General features: G+C 33.9%; 1 protein-coding gene and 2 long non-coding RNA genes across 8 annotated transcripts; 2 read left to right on the forward strand and 1 right to left on the reverse strand.

Moving 5' to 3' along the window:
* Positions 1 to 4609: 4609 nt before the first annotated feature.
* Positions 4610 to 19476, forward strand: LOC127730749 (protein FMC1 homolog). Its single transcript, XM_052239278.1, has 3 exons — positions 4610 to 4713; positions 8711 to 8863; positions 19138 to 19476. Exons 1-3 carry the CDS (start codon positions 4642 to 4644, stop codon positions 19240 to 19242), a joined length of 330 nt encoding a protein of 109 aa, XP_052095238.1. The 5' UTR covers positions 4610 to 4641; the 3' UTR covers positions 19243 to 19476.
* LOC127730751 (uncharacterized) lies at positions 10676 to 18566 on the reverse strand. Of its 5 annotated transcripts, none has more exons than XR_007995266.1 (3): positions 18467 to 18566; positions 11276 to 11623; positions 10676 to 11113 (listed from the first exon to the last, which is right to left on the reverse strand). It is a non-coding gene; the product is annotated as an uncharacterized LOC127730751 (long non-coding RNA). The 5 variants fall into 5 exon arrangements; XR_007995269.1 differs by lacking the exon at positions 18467 to 18566 and adding an exon at positions 17682 to 18009; XR_007995268.1 differs by lacking the exon at positions 18467 to 18566 and adding an exon at positions 17369 to 17613.
* LOC127730750 (uncharacterized) lies at positions 12542 to 18472 on the forward strand. Of its 2 annotated transcripts, XR_007995265.1 has the most exons (4): positions 12542 to 12587; positions 12750 to 12804; positions 14558 to 15019; positions 18227 to 18472. It is a non-coding gene; the product is annotated as an uncharacterized LOC127730750 (long non-coding RNA). The 2 variants fall into 2 exon arrangements; XR_007995264.1 differs by lacking the exon at positions 12750 to 12804 and having other exon boundaries at positions 14503 to 15019.
* Positions 19477 to 20004: the final 528 nt, after the last annotated feature.

The following is a 20004-nucleotide window of genomic DNA, read 5'->3' on the forward strand; positions in this document are numbered from 1 at the left end:
GAACATAGTCATGTAAAGATTAATCAAAATTTGCAAACAAACAAGCTTTTTATCAAAAAATTATGTTGTTTTCAATCAGATATTATATATTGGCGAATATAAAATTGCATTTTTTACTCTGTATTTACTTATAAATAAAGCACTGAACATTAAGAGAATCAGGGTTACACTAAAGACCTGAACGTAGATTATAAAACACATGCATTTTCATTCAAGAAGAGCCAAAAGAAACTTTCGATAAAAATATTTAATTTTAATGAATTAACTAAAAATTAGCAGTTGTAAAAGTTTACAGTAAAATTGGTAACATAGTAAAATTTGTAACTAATAATAATAATAATAAATTCTTTATTTAAAGAGGGTACGTAAACTCAGTTAGTTGCAATAAACTAATCTTCCCTGAGGCCCTCAACTTAACTGAGCAATGTTTAGGTTGTGTATCAAGATTAAATGATAATTCAATTAAAAAAGATTAATAAATAAGGACATGGCGGTTTATTTAGACCATTGATCCAATTATCACCTACTACAAGGTGTGAATTACAGCCGGCACACGCCTCGTGTAATAAATGAGGGGCCTGATGGGGGGTCTCATCACGATTCACGAGTTGATTTTTTTGTCAATCACGATTCACAGAAAATAAATTTCCATGATCACGGATCACGAAAATATAAAAAAAAAAAATATGTAGAAAAACGGATCACGATAGCGAAAATGCGCCGATTACGAAGAACGAAAATAACCCATCAGGCCCCTCATTAATACATTCCAATCGACGAACACACGTCTTTAGATTACATGCAATATGTAAATATAACAGTTTACACCCCAGTTCTATTGTTATACTTCATAGTTTCTATTTCTGAAACAAGTGTAAATTGAATAGATCTATTATTACGAATAACAATGGATTTTGACCACAGGGTGTGACGAGCGGGGTTTCTGGAAACCCCTGCTTCTACATCCCGCAAACAAAGTCTATTGTTATTCGTAACAAAAGAAATTGATTATTTTTTAAATAGCATGAACATAAGAAATTAGGAAATTCCAATAAGCATCTATATGGAATACAAAAATAATCCTTTAAATTCTCTTTTGTTTGAAGGCATTTTTTTTTATCCCAGTCATATGTCTCTATTCTAAAGCATTGATCTTTAAAAAAAATGGGGATTCTTATTCCCGGACCCCCCCCCCCCCGTTTACCCAGTGGCCGATCTGGGGTGGGCGTTCCACGGGTTGGACCCCCCTCCCCTTTTTCTCTTGAGTTGGGAACCCCCAACTGGATCAGCCCCTGATTGCCCCCCAAAAAAGGGAGTTCCTCAATATTAAATATTGTATGTTGAGCGTGTCTGGTAGTCGGGTTTCTAATGCAGACACACCTATCCCTTAGTATGCTCGAATATGAATGTTTGTTTATTCTCGAGAAGGGGGGGGGGGCTTTTGTTTTTGATAAAATCGTAAGATATAAAATACAGTTATGATTACCTTTATTAAACTGATTCCGGTAAGTACTTTGGGTTATAATATTGCCTTTATCTTTAGTCTCTTCCACCAAATCCAACGCTTGCCACAAAATGTCGTCCGTCTTATACCCGTCCATATTGACAACTGTATATCAGGAGCATGATGTATTTTTTGTTTGTAATAAGAATACACGAAACAGTCGACCTTGACCTGCTGATCCATATTAGCACATGGATTTAACGGGAATATACAAAACAGCAACTTTGACATTTGTAAAATATACTCACTTGTCGGCAAAGTTTGAACGAAGATAACCAAAGAAAGGTTACTAGTGGGGTTTCATGTAATAAAACAAATATTCTTATAAATCATGGTTTGATATTGTCAATAAATATGCTTTAGTTTTTTTTTTTTCATTTAATAATCAATGTTAACAAATATAGGGTTTAGAATGGGTGTAAGTTAGTTATACACCTCGGGATACGGCGTGTCTGGATAAGAAACCCCTCCGGCCTCCGGCCGACGGGGTTTCTTATCCAGACACACCTATCCCTCGGTGTATAACTATTACTTAAAACCTGTTTTTATAGAAGTTTATATAAATACAATTTAAACAAGTTAATTAGTTTGAATAATTTTCCACGGACCATCCTGTTTTCCCTTTAGGTCCAGGTTTCAACATTCAATTCAATTCAAAATATTTTATTGTTCAAATATCAAATCATGACAAATGTACATTTAAACAAAGGGATTGGACAAAAGGCAGTGTCTATACAAATCCTTTCCCATACAAGATGGATTGAATAACATGATAGAATATAATTTTCTGATAAATTCATAGATCATACGTTGTTGCAGTGAGTCAGGGGAGGCAATCCCCCCACTTAATTCTTGAAATATTTTATTGGGTATACATATATAAATAATAACTATGTGAACAAGGTCATTGCAGGATCTACTGAAAGTGGTGTCGAATTTTATACCACATTAATAAGTGTTGGTAAGGAATCAAATAGATCGTTTAAGTGATATTTTTCATCAAATTCACAAACTCACTGCAACAAAGTTGTTCTATTTATATGAATAACAAGAATTATTGGCCCTTATTTTGCAATACATAAGTAATTTAGTATACCATCTTATTACAAGACTATTAATTTCTTGGTTTTTTTTTTTTTTAAATATAATTACTAATACAAAATATGAAATAAAATATTTATAAATTTATTTGCAAAAGGATGCTAAACACAATTGGTTGTTTTTTGTGTTAGAGGTTAGGTTTGTCTTTAACTAAGACTAAAGAGTGGTACACTGTGGTTATAGGCTGATTTCTAAACAGTTATATTATCACATGAAATATTATAAAAAATCTTCCAGTTTCATGAATATATTGTTGGACATAAGTAAATATCTCTGTGTTTTCATCAATATTTAAGTCTGAGCAACCCTGTAGTAGGACATCAAGATTGACATTATCAAAGTTCCTTAGTTTTCGAAAGAGCTCATATCTCTGATAAATGTAAAATGGACAAACATAAAAGAAATGAAAATTATCTTCTATCGGGTCTCCACAGGCACATACAGAGTCGTCTGACAAATGATCACAGAAGAGATGATGTTTTAGATCACTAGCCTCATTTCTTAATTGGCAGTGGATTATATTAACTTTTCGTGAACCAGTGGAAAAGAAAACTGGACAAGGACTTATGTCCTCATTCAGTTTTCTTTTGAATTCTGTAAAACTTATAATATTTTAAAGTAATATTGATGTCACATCATTATGCATGAATAATGCACCTCTAGAAAATATCTCAGAACATAAACATCTTGATATAACCCTATCATCTAATGCCAGATGGGCAAGTCACATACAGGATATTTATTCAAAAGCTTGTAGACGTCTTAATATTATGAGATATTTAAAACATAAGATTGATAGACAGTCTCTGGAAAGACTTTATATTGCATTTATAAGGCCTATTTTGGAATATGGGAACATAATTTGGGATAACTGCACAAAAGAAGAATCAGATCTAATTGAGTCTGCACAACTAGCTGCTGCTAGAATTGTAACTGGGCTTCGAAAGGGAACTCCTAGATGGAAACTATACAAGGAATTAGGGTGGGATTCCCTCCAGAATAGACGTCAGAAAAATAAATTATTGTTTCTTCATAAAACTATTTCTGGAGATATTCCTAATTACATTGCTGCTGATGTCTTATCGTATGCAAACACTAATGTCCAGTATGGTCTGAGAAATAAAAGGGAATTTAAAACTCCTCAGTGTCGGACCACAGCCTATAAGAACAGTTTTATTCCACATACTCTTGATAAGTGGAATTCACTTGATGGAGAAGGTTTCAACATGAACATGGTATTTATTATTTTAAAAAAATCCTGTATACATAAAATCAGTCTTTCTCTTTAATATAATTTAATAAAGAATAAAATCAATTGAAAAATAAAAAGTTCTGTCAGTTCAAATACATCTATCCGTATTTTTCAGGTCCATTCAGGTCTTTTTATTTCCCCGTTAGTCCGATTTTTGGAATTAAACAAATATTTTTTTATAAAATTCTTTATCATTTCAATAAAATATTATACCTTTTCTATTACAAAATTCAAATTTCAAGGAGATTGATTGATAACTAAAACAGTTTGAACTTGAATAAATCAGACCGGAGATTTTCAGGTCATTTCAGGTAATTTAAATTCCCGTTCAGGTCCGAGTTTTGACACCTCAAAAATATTTTTCATAATTTCTTTTTAAATATTATTAATATATTGAATTTTTCGTTTCACAAAATCTAAAATTGAAGGAAATCCATTAAAAAATAAAACAGCTATTGAAGTTTGAATAAGTCTGATCGCAGAATTTCAGGTCCGTTCAGGTCTTTTCATTAATTCATTCAGGTCCGAGTTTTGGCATCAAAAATTTGTCTTTTATTTAAAACATTTTATTTTTAATATCATGTGGATCTGTACCTTTAATAAAATTCTAACTTGAAGAAAATCCTAAAGTAATTGTAATTTGAATAAATCGAGTAGTATTTCTTCAGGTCTATTCAGGTCTTTTCAGGTCCACGTTCAGGTCTTTAGTATAACCCAGAGAATCAGCGTTTGTGTCTAAATTTATTTTGACCTAAGCGCCAAATTAACGTTGACTTTATGAAAAATGACAAGTCCCTCTACCAATGCTCAGTTATTCCGCAGTCTATTAAAAGAACTACGTTATATTTATTCAAAGGTTTGCTAAACGTTTGTGTTATTGCAATTGATAATTTTTATAGTATGCATCTAATCATTTTGCATGCTGTAATAATCATGATAATCTAACACATACAAAATTATATATATTGGTCCCAGCCCATGTGTATAGAATGATTTTAAGGTGTACATTCTAGTCTGACAGTGTTCAATTAATCTTGACCTCATTTTCATGATTCATTGGTCAACTTTTAAGATTTCGTTGCTAAGTCAGTTTCTCAGATACTATGAACAATAGTGGCATTATATTTGGTGTATTGAATGTCATAGAAAGGTGTATATGTCTGTCTGGCAGGTTTCATTTGACCTTGACATCATTTTCATTGTTCATTGATCAATGCTAAGTTTTCATGGTTTTGTCAGTTTATCAGATACTGTATATATAAAATCTTACATTGGTACCAGTGGATTATCGGATTAATCCAATCGAGATAGTTAAATTATCAATTTTAAAGGATTTATTCAATCGAGATAGTTAAATTATCAATTTTAAAGGATTTATCCAATCGAGATGAAATCCGATAATCCACGAGTAACTACGTAGGAATCTGTTTCTCTAATGATTATCAAATAAATTTTCATTTTTTTTAAACGAAAATCCCCTTTGAGTGCACGTGCCTTCCACATTTCACAAAGTTGTCAATTTCATTAACACCTGTAACATGTTAGCATATTTTGATTCATCCAGTGAGCTGATAAAGGTTATGACCTTTAAACTCATCCAATCATCTGAGATCAGCAGCAACCACACGTTGATTACATTTTTTTATACAATGGGTCCGAAAAGGGTTAAATTGCCTAAGAATTAGAGAAATATGTATATATGACTATGCTTTGTGTATAGAATGACTGTAGGGTGTACATGTCTGTCTGGCAGGCTTCATATGACCTTGACCTCATTGTCATGGTTAATTGGTCAATGTTAAGTTTGCAGTAGTTTAGTCTATTTCTCAGGTACTATAAGCAATAGGGTCACTATATGTCAGTGTCTTCCCTAGAAAATTTTTCATGAATGGTGGTTCCATGGTGAATTTGCAACGCGGATCGCGATGCTTCTTTTTCCAGAATTAGTTACACTACATAATTTATATGTTTAAAGCCATATACCAATCTAATTGTTTTATTATAGGTTCAGCAATTCATATAAGTCATGGAACTTTAAAGTATTTATTATAGATGAGAGGAATTAATGAAAGACCTTATAAACAATGAGAGGAATTAATGAAAGACCTTATAAACAATAATAAAAATAATCCAGTCTGCAATAGTTATTTACAAATTAATGCCATGTACACATTATTTTGTTGATATCTTCCTCTGTTTCAACTTTCCAAAGGTCACCACACATTTTTCAAAATCAAAATCTTCCTCCTTTGGTCCTTCAATTGATATATGCATTAAGCAATTCAGCACTTTTTGGCATAGTCTTTTTCTCAAAGGTGTTTTAACTCTGTTTAAGCATGAAAAACACCTTTCACAATCAGCTGTTGAAACTGGCAAAAGAAGACCAATTGCTGCATACCTGGACAGACAAGAGACTGGCAACTTTGTTCATTGTCTGCCTAAATGTCATGTCTTTACATTCTTTCACTAACAGTGTCCTCAGTTTGCTGATTTCAGCATCAACAGCAAGTTGTTAAATAAAACTTTGAATGTCATCATTGCTTCACAGAGATTTTACAGGAAACAATAAAACAAAATTTATTTGCGTTAATTACAGAAGTCGTCAATGAAGAATACCTGACATACGGACATACGAATGACATTGTTTGGAAGCTAAGCTGACATTTTATTTCATGACAATTTGTAACTATTTTTTTTAAATACATCCCTGTCCGATTTATTTACAACGCTTCATAATTGTAAAAATCCTATCTTGCCGAAGTGAAAGAAATTTAGCCCTACTTGTGTAAAAAACGGCAAATGAATCTGCTATACTTAAGCTTCATGTGACCCATTGAAATAAAAAAAGAACAACACAAGTTTATTAAAAACAATATTTCCATAAATAACTACGTATGTTTTGAAAGTTTTTCGTAAGACACGTCTTTTGCTCGGCCCGGTGGCAGTGATGTGTATTCTTTGATATAATCAATCAACCGCGACTAATCTAAAAATAACTGATTATTGTGACCAATCAAAAAATAATTCATCGATGTAAATATAGCTGATAAAAAAACTGCAAACTTTATTAAAACAAAAGTTTTGTCCATTCTCGGTGAAATTACGTTAGTTTTATTTTATATTACCAGAGGCAATACCAAATTTTAAATTTCTACTTTTTAATGATCACAGTAAAATAACGATGTCAAACACCCGTTTTAAAGGTGAAATTTATACTGGAAAAGGTTAATTTTTTTATTAAGTACAGAAAGATATGCATTGAAGATTAATCTGACTATTTATTTATCAGCTAACTGGCAACTTCTATCATGTAACCGAAGTCTCGATATATAACCAACTAATCAAGAAGGTTGTAAAATCCTGGCACGCGCGACGTGATGCATCCAATTATCAGTCGGATGAGTTTAAAACACCTGTGGAGTGTTGTCACTTGTCACTTCACTTTCAAAATATCGATAATAAATATTTTACACAGTTATAATTTTCACAAATAGCGGGATGCATTGCGGCAATGATGAAAGCATGGCGGTCGAAATTTATGCCTAGCGGTACCGCAATGCTTGAATAGCCTAGGGAAAACACTGTATGTATGAAATGATAGTAAGGTGTACATGTCTGTCTGGCATGGTTCATCTGACCTTGACCTCATTTTCATTGATTATTAATAATGTTAAGTGTATGTGATTCTTGTAGTAAAACCTTCATATTACAGACTTTCAACATAAATTCAATCATGATCAGTAAAGCAGGTGAGACATTTCATCGTGTGCTCTCTTGTTATAATAATACCTGCAAGCAGTAAGGGTAAAAAATTTCAAATACCCATTCATGAGGATCTTCCCCAAGTTAAGGTGTACATTTCCATGTGATAGGGTTCACCTTGACCTTAATTTTCATAGATAATTAATATTGCTCATGATGACATTATTAAGTACTTGTACATGTAGTAAAAGCTGATCTTAAAGACTTTCAACATGAAACTTTCTCATAAACAGTAAAGCTGGCAAATCATTTTAGTGTGTGCTCATTTTATATGCAAATACAACATCTTTAAATCAGATTCTATGATTCAGTAATATGCAACTTCCTGTGCTCATCAATAACACAATATCTAAAACCAGAAAAGAATACTCATTTTTGTAGAGCCTGCAACATTTATGTCTCAAAAGCGAGACATAGCGATCCTAGATTCTGTCGGCGGTGTCAACATTTAGGTTCAGTCTGTGATTAAAGTTTTTTTAGACATCAATAACTTTATCAAACCTTCATGGAATTTTAGGAAATTTGGACAGAAGCTTGTTTATGACCAAAATAAAGTATCCAGAGCAAAATTTTGAAAACAATTTTTTTCATTTTTCCGTATTTTATGAAACTTTGGCAGAAGCTTTTTTATGATTAAGAGATAATGTCTGAAGCAAACTTTTGAAAATATATTTTGTCCATTTCCAGTATTTAAATTCTGATAGATTGACCTAGTTTTTTACAGTTAACATTTACAGACAGTCTGGGATTAAACTTTTTTGACCTGATAAAATTGTAAACCTTCATGGTTTGTTATGAAACTTGGACAGATGCTTATCTTCAAGACCATGAAATAGCATTTAAAGAAAAATTTTCTTTTTTTAAAATTCTGTATTTTACTGATAAATGGACTCACTTTTTAAGTCAACATTACCATGATTACACTTTTAGACTGCAGCTGACAGCAGCAATCGCAGCCGAGACACAGGCTTTCGTGGAACTCCCCACAAGTTTTTTTTATTTTTGTTTTGTTTTGCATTTAAATAAAAGTAAGAAAATGACAATAAAATGTTTTTTAGTTTTAATTGTAGTATAATTTTTTGTCATTTCAGCAGAACGTAACAGAGTGTCCAACATACCAGTTTATGTTAGAACAGTTTAAAAATCACAAAGTAACAAGTGAAAAGTACTGTCAGGGGAAACATGATGTAGTACATGTAGCTGATACTTATTTATGTCTACTTCAGAGTACTAGAAAGCATCAGGTATGCTTTAAAACACTAAATGTTATGTATGTAGGTAGTTTAACATAATTACACATGTACATGTACATGATGTATATGAATATTAAGGCAATATGAAAGTATAAAATTTGTGGCAGTCTTCTTTGATTAGAAACCACTGTTGTAGATATTTACAGATGTTGTGATATAGAAATACAATTGATTGGCACAAATGTTCAGTTAAATGTATCATTTTACGTCATTAAGATCATTTTTTTTCCCAAAATTACAGAATAATTATTGATATATTCATAATTTATCTTTGCTATCCCTGCTTATTATCTAATGTTAATAAAAAATCCACATGATTTCAAAGCCCTTATAATGTATTGTTCAGTTGTACACAACTATATATAGATGCGTGCAAGAGAATTCTGTGTTTTTCTTGGACTTTCTTTTTGAATCTTTCCTGAATTACAGAGAGTTGCTTTGTCTTTGTTAAGTGTCATATGTTTATACCCTAAAATCAATCTGACTTTGACAGCATGTATTATTCAGACATTTATGATAATGAGAAATGCATAAAATGTTGTGGTGACTTCTATCAAAAAAATCTAATAAAAACACATTCAGGATTGAAATTCCTACATTAAAGTTAAACTGCAGACCACCTTCATTGAAGATATATCCATCATTCAGTAATTTTGAGGATGACACATAATAATAAAAATGTAAGTGCTAATACTTTTGCAAGTATATCTACTTCATGATATTTTAGATAATGTATTTCAACAGTAACCCTTTACAATAAGAATATTGTTTACATTAGACAAAATAAAACTGTAATAAAAAACATGAAAAAAACATTGTTAAACATAGATTATATCAAGAGTAATAATATATTCAATCAATAATCAGAGGCAGTCTATAATTTAGATTAGGTTCAATATTTATGTATGAACGAATAAAATAAGTTAAACTTAATGACTGCTTAGCATCCAATGTCAAATATTACAACCATATTCTGGATGATAACATGTTTTTTGATATATGAATATACATGTATGCATAGAAATTTTAGTATTCTAGTACACAAGGCAACAGCTTCAGTTGACTGGAAGGAAACACTTCCTATAAAGACACATTTTTCTTTATAATTCTGAGCCTATCAGTCTGTGCTTTTAATCCTAAATGCTATGTGCTTGGTAGAGAAGCAGCAAATACCAATGTTATTTTTGTTTGGTTTCACCCAGTGGATGACTGAACTCACACTTCAAGTAGGCACCCCACCACACGATACCAAATGATGTATAAGGGAAATTGATATTGATCTATCTATAACATTACACCACTCCAACAATTAAAGCTCTTGGAAATGATGTACCCCAGAACGTAAAGTCAGTCTATACAAATAACAAGTAACAACATCAAAGAAGCCATGAATGGGCCTCAATTTGCTGTTACACCTCTGTCCTGGTTTGTGGTTAGTGCTCACAAACATGTTTATCCATTCCACATTTTTTATGTGCCTGTCCCAAGACAGTGGTTGTCATTGGTTGCTGTCTGTCATACTTATTTTTTGTTGGTTTTTATACGACCGCAAACGTATATTGGTATGACGTTGGCGTAGTCGTCGTCGTCCGAAGACACATTGGTTTTCGCACTCTAACTTTAGTTTAAGTGTATGGATCTCTATGAAATTTTACAATAAGGTTCAATACCACTAAAGAAAGGTCGGTATTGATTTTGGGGGTTATGGTACCAACAGTTAAGGAATTAGGGGCCAAAAATAAGTATTTTTGTAACTTCCAGACAAAACTTGTGTGCTAGTGTATGGATCTCTCTGACATTGTACCACAAGGTTCCATATCACAAAGGGAATGCTGGGAATGATTTTGGGGGTAATTGCCTCAAAATTTTAGGAATTAGGGGCCAAAAAAGGGGCAAAAATCGAGCATTTTTCTAGTTTCATGACAATACCTTGTGTGTAAGTGTATGGATCTTTCTGAAATTGTACTACAAGGTTCCAAATCACAAAGGGAAAGCTGGAATTGAGTTTGGGGGTAATTGCCCAAAAGGTTTAGGAATAAGGGGCCAAAAATAAGCATTTTTCTAGTTTCCAGACAATAACTTGTGTTCAAGTGTATGGGTCTCTCTGAAATTGTACTGCAAGGTACCATACCACAAAGGGAAGGCTGGGATTGACTTTGGGGGTAATTGCCTCAAAATTTTAGGAATTAGGGGCCAAAAAGGGGCAAAAAAACAAGCATTTTTCTAGTTTCAGGACAATAACTTGTGTGTAAGTGTATGGATCTTTATGAAATTGTACTACAAGGTTCCATATCACAAAGGGAAAGCTTGAATTGAGTTTGGGGGTAATTGCCTCAAAATTTTAGGAATTAGGGGCCAAAAAAGGGGCAAAAATCAAGCATTTTTCTAGTTTCATGACAATACCTTGTGTGTAAGTGTATGGATCTTTCTGAAATTGTACTACAAGGTTCCATATCACAAAGGGAAAGCTGGAATTGAGTTTGGGGGTAATTGCCCAAAAGGTTTAGGAATAAGGGGCCAAAAATAAGCATTTTTCTAGTTTCCAGACAATAACTTGTGTTCAAGTGTATGGGTCTCTCTGAAATTGTACTGCAAGGTACCATACCACAAAGGGAAGGCTGGGATTGACTTTGGGGGTAATTGCCTCAAAATTTTAGGAATTAGGGACCAAAAAGGGGCAAAAAACAAGCATTTTTCTAGTTTCAGGACAATAACTTGTGTGTAAGTGTATGGATCTTTATGAAATTGTACCTCAAGGTTCCATATCACAAAGGGAATGCTGGGATTGATTTTGGGGGTAATTGCCTCAAAAAATTTTAGGAATTAGGGGCCAAAAAAGGGGAAAAAAAAGAGCATTTTTCTAGTTTAATGACAATAACTTGTGTGTAAGTGTATGGATCTTTCTGAAATTGTACTACAAGGTTCCATATCACAAAGGGAAAGCTGGAATTGAGTTTGGGGGTAATTGCCCAAAACATTTATTATAAAGGGGCCAAAAAGGGGACAAAAATAAGCATTTTTCTAGTTTCCAGACAATAACTTGTGTTCAAGTGTATGGATCTCTCTGAAATTGTACTGCAAGGTACCATACCACAAAGGGAAGGCTGGGATTGATTTTTGGGGTCATTGCCTCAAAATTTTAGGAATTAGGGGCCAAAAAGGGTAAAAAAACAAGCATTTTTCTTGTTTCAGGACAATAACTTGTGTGTAAGTGTATGGATCTTTATGAAATTGTACTACAAGGTTCCATATCACAAAGGCAAAGCTTGAATTGAGTTTGGGGGTAATTGCCTCAAAATTTTTAGAATTAGGGGCCAAAAAAGGGGCAAAAAACAAGCATTTTTCTAGTTTCATGACAATACCTTGTGTGTAAGTGTATGGATCTTTCTGAAATTGTACTACAAGGTTCCATATCACAAAGGGAAAGCTGGAATTGAGTTTGGGGTAATTGCCCAAAAGGTTTAGGAATAAGGGGCCAAAAATAAGCATTTTTCTAGTTTCCAGACAATAACTTGTGTTCAAGTGTATGGGTCTCTCTGAAATTGTACTGCAAGGTACCATACCACAAAGGGAAGGCTGGGATTGACTTTGGGGGTAATTGCCTCAAAATTTTAGGAATTAGGGGCCAAAAAGGGGCAAAAGACAAGCATTTTTCTAGTTTCAGGACAATAACTTGTGTGTAAGTGTATGGATCTTTATGAAATTGTACCACAAGGTTCCATATCACAAAGGGAATGCTGGGATTGATTTTGGGGGTAATTGCCTTAAAATTTTAGGAATTAGGGGCCAAAAAAGGGGCAAAAAACAAGCATTTTTCTAGTTTAATGACTATAACTTGTGTGTAAGTGTATGGATCTTTCTGAAATTGTACCACAAGGTTCCATATCACAAAGGGAAAGCTGGAATTGAGTTTGGGGGTAATTGCACAAAACGTTTAGGAAAAAGGGGCCAAAAATAAGCATTTTGTCTAGTTTCCAGACAATAACTTGTGTTCAAGTTTATGGATCTCTCTGAAATTGTACTGCAAGGTACCATACCACAAAGGGAATGCTGGGATTGATTTTTGGGGTAATTGCCTCAAAATTTTAGGAATTAGGGGCCAAAAAAGGGGCAAAAAACAAGCATTTTTCTAGTTTAATGACAATAACTTGTGTGTAAGTGTATGGATCTTTCTGAAATTGTACCAGAAGGTTCCATATCACAAAGGGAAAGCTGGAATTGAGTTAGGGGGTAATTGCCTAAAACGTTTAGGAATAAGGGGCCAAAAAGGGGCCAAAAATAAGCATTTTTCTAGTTTCCAGACAATAACTTGTATTCAAGTGTATGGATCTCTCTGAAATTGTACTGCAAGGTACCATACCACAAAGGGAAGGCTGGGATTGATTTTTGGGGTAATTGCCTCAAAATTTTAGGAATTAGGGGCCAAAAAGGGGCAAAAAAACAAGCATTTTTCTAGTTTCAGGACAATAACTTGTGTGTAAGTGTATGGATCTTTATGAAATTGTACTACAAGGTTCCATATCACAAAGGGAAAGCTTGAATTGAGTTTGGGGGTAATTGCCTCAAAATTTTAGGAATTAGGGGCCAAAAAAGGGGCAAAAATCAAGCATTTTTCTAGTTTCATGACAATACCTTATGTGTAAGTGTATGGATCTTTCTGAAATTGTACTACAAGGTTCCATATCACAAAGGGAAAGCTGGAATTGAGTTTGGGGGTAATTGCCCAAAAGGTTTAGGAATAAGGGGCCAAAAATAAGCATTTTTCTAGTTTCCAGACAATAACTTGTGTTCAAGTGTATGGGTCTCTCTGAAATTGTACTGCAAGGTACCATACCACAAAGGGAAGGCTGGGATTAAATTTGGGGGTAATTGCCTCAAAATTTTAGGAATTAGGGACCAAAAAGGGGCAAAAAACAAGCATTTTTCTAGTTTCAGGACAATAACTTGTGTGTAAGTGTATGGATCTTTATGAAATTGTACCTCAAGGTTCCATATCACAAAGGGAATGCTGGGATTGATTTTGGGGGTAATTGCCTTAAAATTTTAGGAATTAGGGGCCAAAAAAGGGGGAAAAAAAGCATGTTTCTAGTTTAATGACAATAACTTGTGTGTAAGTGTATGGATCTTTCTGAAATTGTACTACAAGGTTCCATATCACAAAGGGAAAGCTGGAATTGAGTTTGGGGGTAATTGCCCAAAACATTTATTATAAAGGGGCCAAAAAGGGGACAAAAATAAGCATTTTTCTAGTTTCCAGACAATAACTTGTGTTCAAGTGTATGGATCTCTCTGAAATTGTACTGCAAGGTACCATACCACAAAGGGAAGGCTGGGATTGATTTTTGGGGTAATTGCCTCAAAATTTTAGGAATTAGGGGCCAAAAAGGGGCAAAAAACAAGCATTTTTCTTGTTTCAGGACAATAACTTGTGTGTAAGTGTATGGATCTTTATGAAATTGTACTACAAGGTTCCATATCACAAAGGCAAAGCTTGAATTGAGTTTGGGGGTAATTGCCTCAAAATTTTTAGAATTAGGGGCCAAAAAAGGGGCAAAAATCAAGCATTTTTCTAGTTTCATGACAATACCTTGTGTGTAAGTGTATGGATCTTTCTGAAATTGTACTACAAGGTTCCATATCACAAAGGGAAAGCTGGAATTGAGTTTGGGGGTAATTGCCCAAAAGGTTTAGGAATAAGGGGCCAAAAATAAGCATTTTTCTAGTTTCCAGACAATAACTTGTGTTCAAGTGTATGGGTCTCTCTGAAATTGTACTGCAAGGTACCATACCACAAAGGGAAGGCTGGGATTGACTTTGGGGGTAATTGCCCAAAAGGTTTAGGAATAAGGGGCCAAAAATAAGCATTTTTCTAGTTTCAGGACAATAACTTGTGTGTAAGTGTATGGATCTTTATGAAATTGTACCACAAGGTTCCATATCACAAAGGGAATGCTGGGATTGATTTTGGGGGTAATTGCCTCAAAATTTTAGGAATTAGGGGCCAAAAAAGGGGCAAAAAACAGGCATTTTTCTAGTTTAATGACAATAACTTGTGTGTAAGTGTATGGATCTTTCTGAAATTGTACTACAAGGTTCCATATCACAAAGGGAAAGCTGGAATTGAGTTTGGGGGTAATTGCCCAAAACGTTTATTATTAAGGGGCAAAAAAGGGGACAAAAATAAGCATTTTTCTAGTTTCCAGACAATAACTTGTGTTCAAGTGTATGGATCTCTCTGAAATTGTACTGCAAGGTATCATACCACAAAGGGAAGGCTGGGATTGATTTTTGGGGTAATTGCCTCAAAATTTTTGGAATTAGGGGCCAAAAAGGGGCAAAAAACAAGCATTTTTCTTGTTTCAGGACAATAACTTGTGTGTAAGTGTATGGATCTTTATAAAATTGTACCTCAAGGTTCCATATCACAAAGGGAATGCTGGGATTGATTTTGGGGGTAATTGCCTCAAAATTTTAGGAATTAGGGGCAAAAAAAGGGGCAAAAAACAAGCATTTTTCTAGTTTAATGACAATAACTTGTGTGTAAGTGAATGGATCTTTATGAAATTGTACCACAAGGTTCCATATCACAAAGGGAAAGCTGGAATTGAGTTTGGGGGTAATTGCCCAAAACGTTTAGGAATAAGGGGCCAAAAATAAGCATTTTGTCTAGTTTCCAGACAATAACTTGTGTTCAAGTGTATGGATCTCTCTGAAATTGTACTGCAAGGTACCATACCACAAAGGGAATGCTGGGATTGATTTTTGGGGTAATTGCCTCAAAATTTTAGGAATTAGGGGCAAAAAAAGGGGCAAAAAACAAGCATTTTTCTAGTTTAATGACAATAACTTGTGTGTAAGTGTATGGATCTTCCTGAAATTGTACCACAAGGTTCCATATCACAAAGAGAAAGCTGGAATTGAGTTTGGGGGTAATTGCCTAAAACGTTTAGGAATAAGGGGCCAAAAAGGGGCAAAAAATAAGCATTTTTATACGCCCGTTTACGGGACGTATTATGGTATACCGTTGTCCGTCTGTCCGTCCGTCCGTCTGTCCGTCCGTTGTCAACATGTCGGACATTAACTCAAAAACGCTTTAACCAATTTGCATAAAACTTTGGTGAATTGTTTATATCTATTGACGTGAGCTCCCTTTCGTTTTTTATAAATTTTAGAGTTTATGTTTCCGAGTTATGGGGTTTTATTCATTAAAAAAAGGGGTATTTTCCATATTTCGGACAATAACTCAAGAATGCTTTCACCAACTTGCAAGATATTGTGGTGAATTGTTTATATCTATTGACATGAGCTCCCCGTTGATTTTTATAAATTTTAGATTTTACGTTTCCGAGTTACAGGGTTTTATTAAAAAAAAAAGGGGGATTTTCCAGTTTTCGGACAAAAACTCAAAAATGCTTTCAGCAGTTCTTATGGAACTTTGGTGAATTGTTTATATCTATTGATGTAAGCTCCCTTTAGAATTTTATAAATTTTACATTATACATTTTACATTTCTGAGTTATGGGGTTTTATTCATTAAAAAAGGGGGAATTTTCCAGTTTTCGGACAATAACTCAAGAATGCTTTCACCAACTTGCAAGAAATTGTGGTGAATTGTTTATATCTATTGACATGAGCTCCCCGTCGATTTTTATAAATTTTAGATTTTAAGTTTCCAAGTTACAGGGTTTTATTAAAAAAAGGGGGATTTTCCAGTTTTCGGACAAATACTCAAAAATGCTTTCAGCAGTTCTTATGAAACTTTGGTGAATTGTTTATATCTATTGATGTAAGCTCCCTTTAGAATTTTATAAATTTTACATTTCTGAGTTATGGGGTTTTATTCATTAAAAAAGGAGGATTTCCCAGTTTTCGGACAATAACTCAAAAATGCTGTCAGCAATTCTCATGAAACTTTGGTGAATTGTTTATATCTATTGATGTAAGCTCCCTTTTGATTTTCATAAATTTCTAATATGACATTGAGAATTAATTGAACTTTATTTGTTTATAGTCTGACAACAGATTTACTAAGTATTGAGCAACAGCACAGTGTATTGCACAACAGCAAGAAATCTTTAATTGAATATAAATTCAATTCATATAACCAATTTCAAGTTCTTTGACTACATTTATTCAGAAACCTGTAATATGTCAAATATTTAATTACAATCCAAATTCAGACCTGTATCAAGTTTGAATATTGTGTCCATTTTTGCCCCAACTGTTCAGGGTTGGACCTCTGCGGGCGTATCCAGCTGCGCTCAGCGAAGCAGTTTATTCTAATTTCCAGACAATAACTTGTGTTCAAGTGTATGGATCTCTCTGAAATTGTACTGCAAGGTACCATACCACAAAGGGAAGGCTGGGATTGATTTTGGGGGTAATTGCCTCAAAATTTTAGGAATTAGGGGCAAAAAAAGGGGCAAAAAACAAGCATTTTTCTAGTTTAATGACAATAACTTGTGTGTAAGTGAATGGATCTTTATGAAATTGTACCACAAGGTTCCATATCACAAAGGGAAAGCTGGAATTGAGTTTGGGGGTAATTGCCCAAAACATTTAGGAATAAGGGGCCAAAAATAAGCATTTTGTCTAGTTTCCAGACAATAACTTGTGTTCAAGTGTATGGATCTCTCTGAAATTGTACCACAAGGTACCATACCACAAAGGGAATGCTGGGATTGATTTTTGGGGTAATTGCCTCAAAATTTTAGGAATTAGGGGCAAAAAAAGGGGCAGAAAACAAGCATTTTTCTAGTTAAATGACAATAACTTGTGTGTAAGTGTATGGATCTTTCTGAAATTGTACCACAAGGTTCCATATCACAAAGGGAAAGCTGGAATTGAGTTTGGGGGTAATTGCCTAAAACGTTTAGGAATAAGGGGCCAAAAAGGGGCAAAAAATAAGCATTTTTCTAGTTTCCAGACAATAACTTGTGTTCAAGTGTATGGATCTCTCTGAAATTGTACTGCAAGGTACCATACCACAAAGGGAAGGCTGGGATTGATTTTTGGGGTAATTGCCTCAAAATTTTAGGAATTAGGGGCCAAAAAGGGGCAAAAAACAAGCATTTTTCTTGTTTCAGGACAATAACTTGTGTGTAAGTGTATGGATCTTTATGAAATTGTACTACAAGGTTCCATATCACAAAGGCAAAGCTTGATTTGAGTTTGGGGGTAATTGCCTCAAAATTTTTGGAATTAGGGGCCAAAAAAGGGGCAAAAATCAAGCATTTTTCTAGTTTCATGACAATAACTTGTGTGTAAGTGTATGGATCTTTCTGAAATTGTACTACAAGGTTCCATATCACAAAGGGAAAGCTGGAATTGAGTTTGGGGGTAATTGCCCAAAAGGTTTAGGAATAAGGGGCCAAAAATAAGCATTTTTCTAGTTTCCAGACAATAACTTGTGTTCAAGTGTATGGATCTGTCTGAAATTGTACTGCAAGGTACCATACCACAAAGGGAAGGCTGGGATTGACTTTGGGGGTAATTGACTCAAAATTTTAGGAATTAGGGGCAAAAAAACAAGCATTTTTCTAGTTTCAGGACAATAACTTGTGTGTAAGTGTATGGATCTTTATGAAATTGCACTACAAGGTTCCATATCACAAAGGAAAAGCTGGGTTTGAGTTTGGGGGTAATTGCCCTAAACGTTTAGGAATTTGGGGCCAAAAAACAAGCGTTTTTCTTGTTTCCATACAATAATTTGTGTTCAAGTGTATGGATCTCTCTGAAATTGTACTGCAAGATACCATGCCACGAAGGGAAGGCTGGGATTGAGTTTGGGGGTGATGAATCATAAGGGGGTTCAAAAAATTGGGGGGGGGGGGGGGATTTTTCTTTCCTTTTTTTCCTTTTTTTTTCTTTAAAATTTTTCATTTTAAATTGGTTATTTTTGATTTATATATAAAAGCAAATAATAATGATATGGTTTCAATAGGTAAATTCAAATTTTTTAAGTTCTTAGACCACATTCATTCTGTGTCAGAAACCTATGCTGTGTCAAATATTTAATCACAATCCAAATTCAGTGCTGTATCAAGCTTGAATGTTGTGTCCATACTTGCCCCAACTGTTCAGGGTTAGACCTCTGCGGTCGTATCAAGCTGCGCCCAGCGGAGCATTTTATTTCTGTAATGGATAGTTGTCTCATTGGCAATCACGCCACACTTCTTATTTTTATACTCAGAAGTATGTAAATGTAGGTAAACAAATATGTATTTAAATACTTTCCCAAATGTAAACTTTTTTTTTCATTTCAGGAATTAACAGAAATGTATGGAGGAAAAGGAGAAAGAAGTATTGAAGCTAGTGCTAACATTGTAGGACTGAAACTACCTCAACAATATGATCCTAACAATTCATAGTTATGATATATATATGGTCTCATCATAGCAGAGAATGAATAAAGCCATTGTCTAATGGTCTGTCTTGACTTGCAGTGCTTTGTTACATAACACATGTAGTTTGCATTACATTTGTTTTACTCTAGATACCCTGATTTAACCTAGGATTAGTACAGAAATGATTGTTGGGAAAATCTCCTAACCAATATCTAAAATGATGATTTATTATGAATTTATGATATAATGTTGATTTGATATATCTTCAAGAAGTTATTTAAATGACTTTAATGCAATTGAGAGAAATATCTTATTTCTTTAGCCGCATTCATAGCTGCCTACTGCAATAATATGCTATGACATATGGTTTATGAAAATGGTTAAATTTTTAAAGAAACAAATTTCATTCGTCATCTCTCATGGACACTGTGAATGATTTGGATTGTAATGAAGAGTATTTTATTAGCTGACATAAAAATAAGGAGATGTGGTATGATTGCCAATGAGACAACTATCCACCAAAGTTCAAATGATGTGGATGTAAGCAATTATAGGCAACCGTATGGCCTTCAACAATGAGAAAAACCCATATAGTATAGTCGGCTATAAAAGGCCCCTACGTGTAAAATATGAAACAATTCAATTGAGAAAACTAACGGCCTAATTTATAACAAAACAATTTATGAAAAACAAATATGACAGATATGAACCAACAACAACCACTGATTTACAGGCTCCTGACTTGGGACAGGCACATAAAGAATGTGGCGGGGTTAAACATGTTTG

The sequence above is a fragment of the Mytilus californianus genome, unplaced genomic scaffold (assembly GCF_021869535.1).
Source record: "Mytilus californianus isolate M0D057914Y unplaced genomic scaffold, xbMytCali1.0.p SCAF_2, whole genome shotgun sequence".
In the NCBI taxonomy this organism is placed as follows: Eukaryota; Metazoa; Mollusca; class Bivalvia; order Mytilida; family Mytilidae; genus Mytilus; species Mytilus californianus.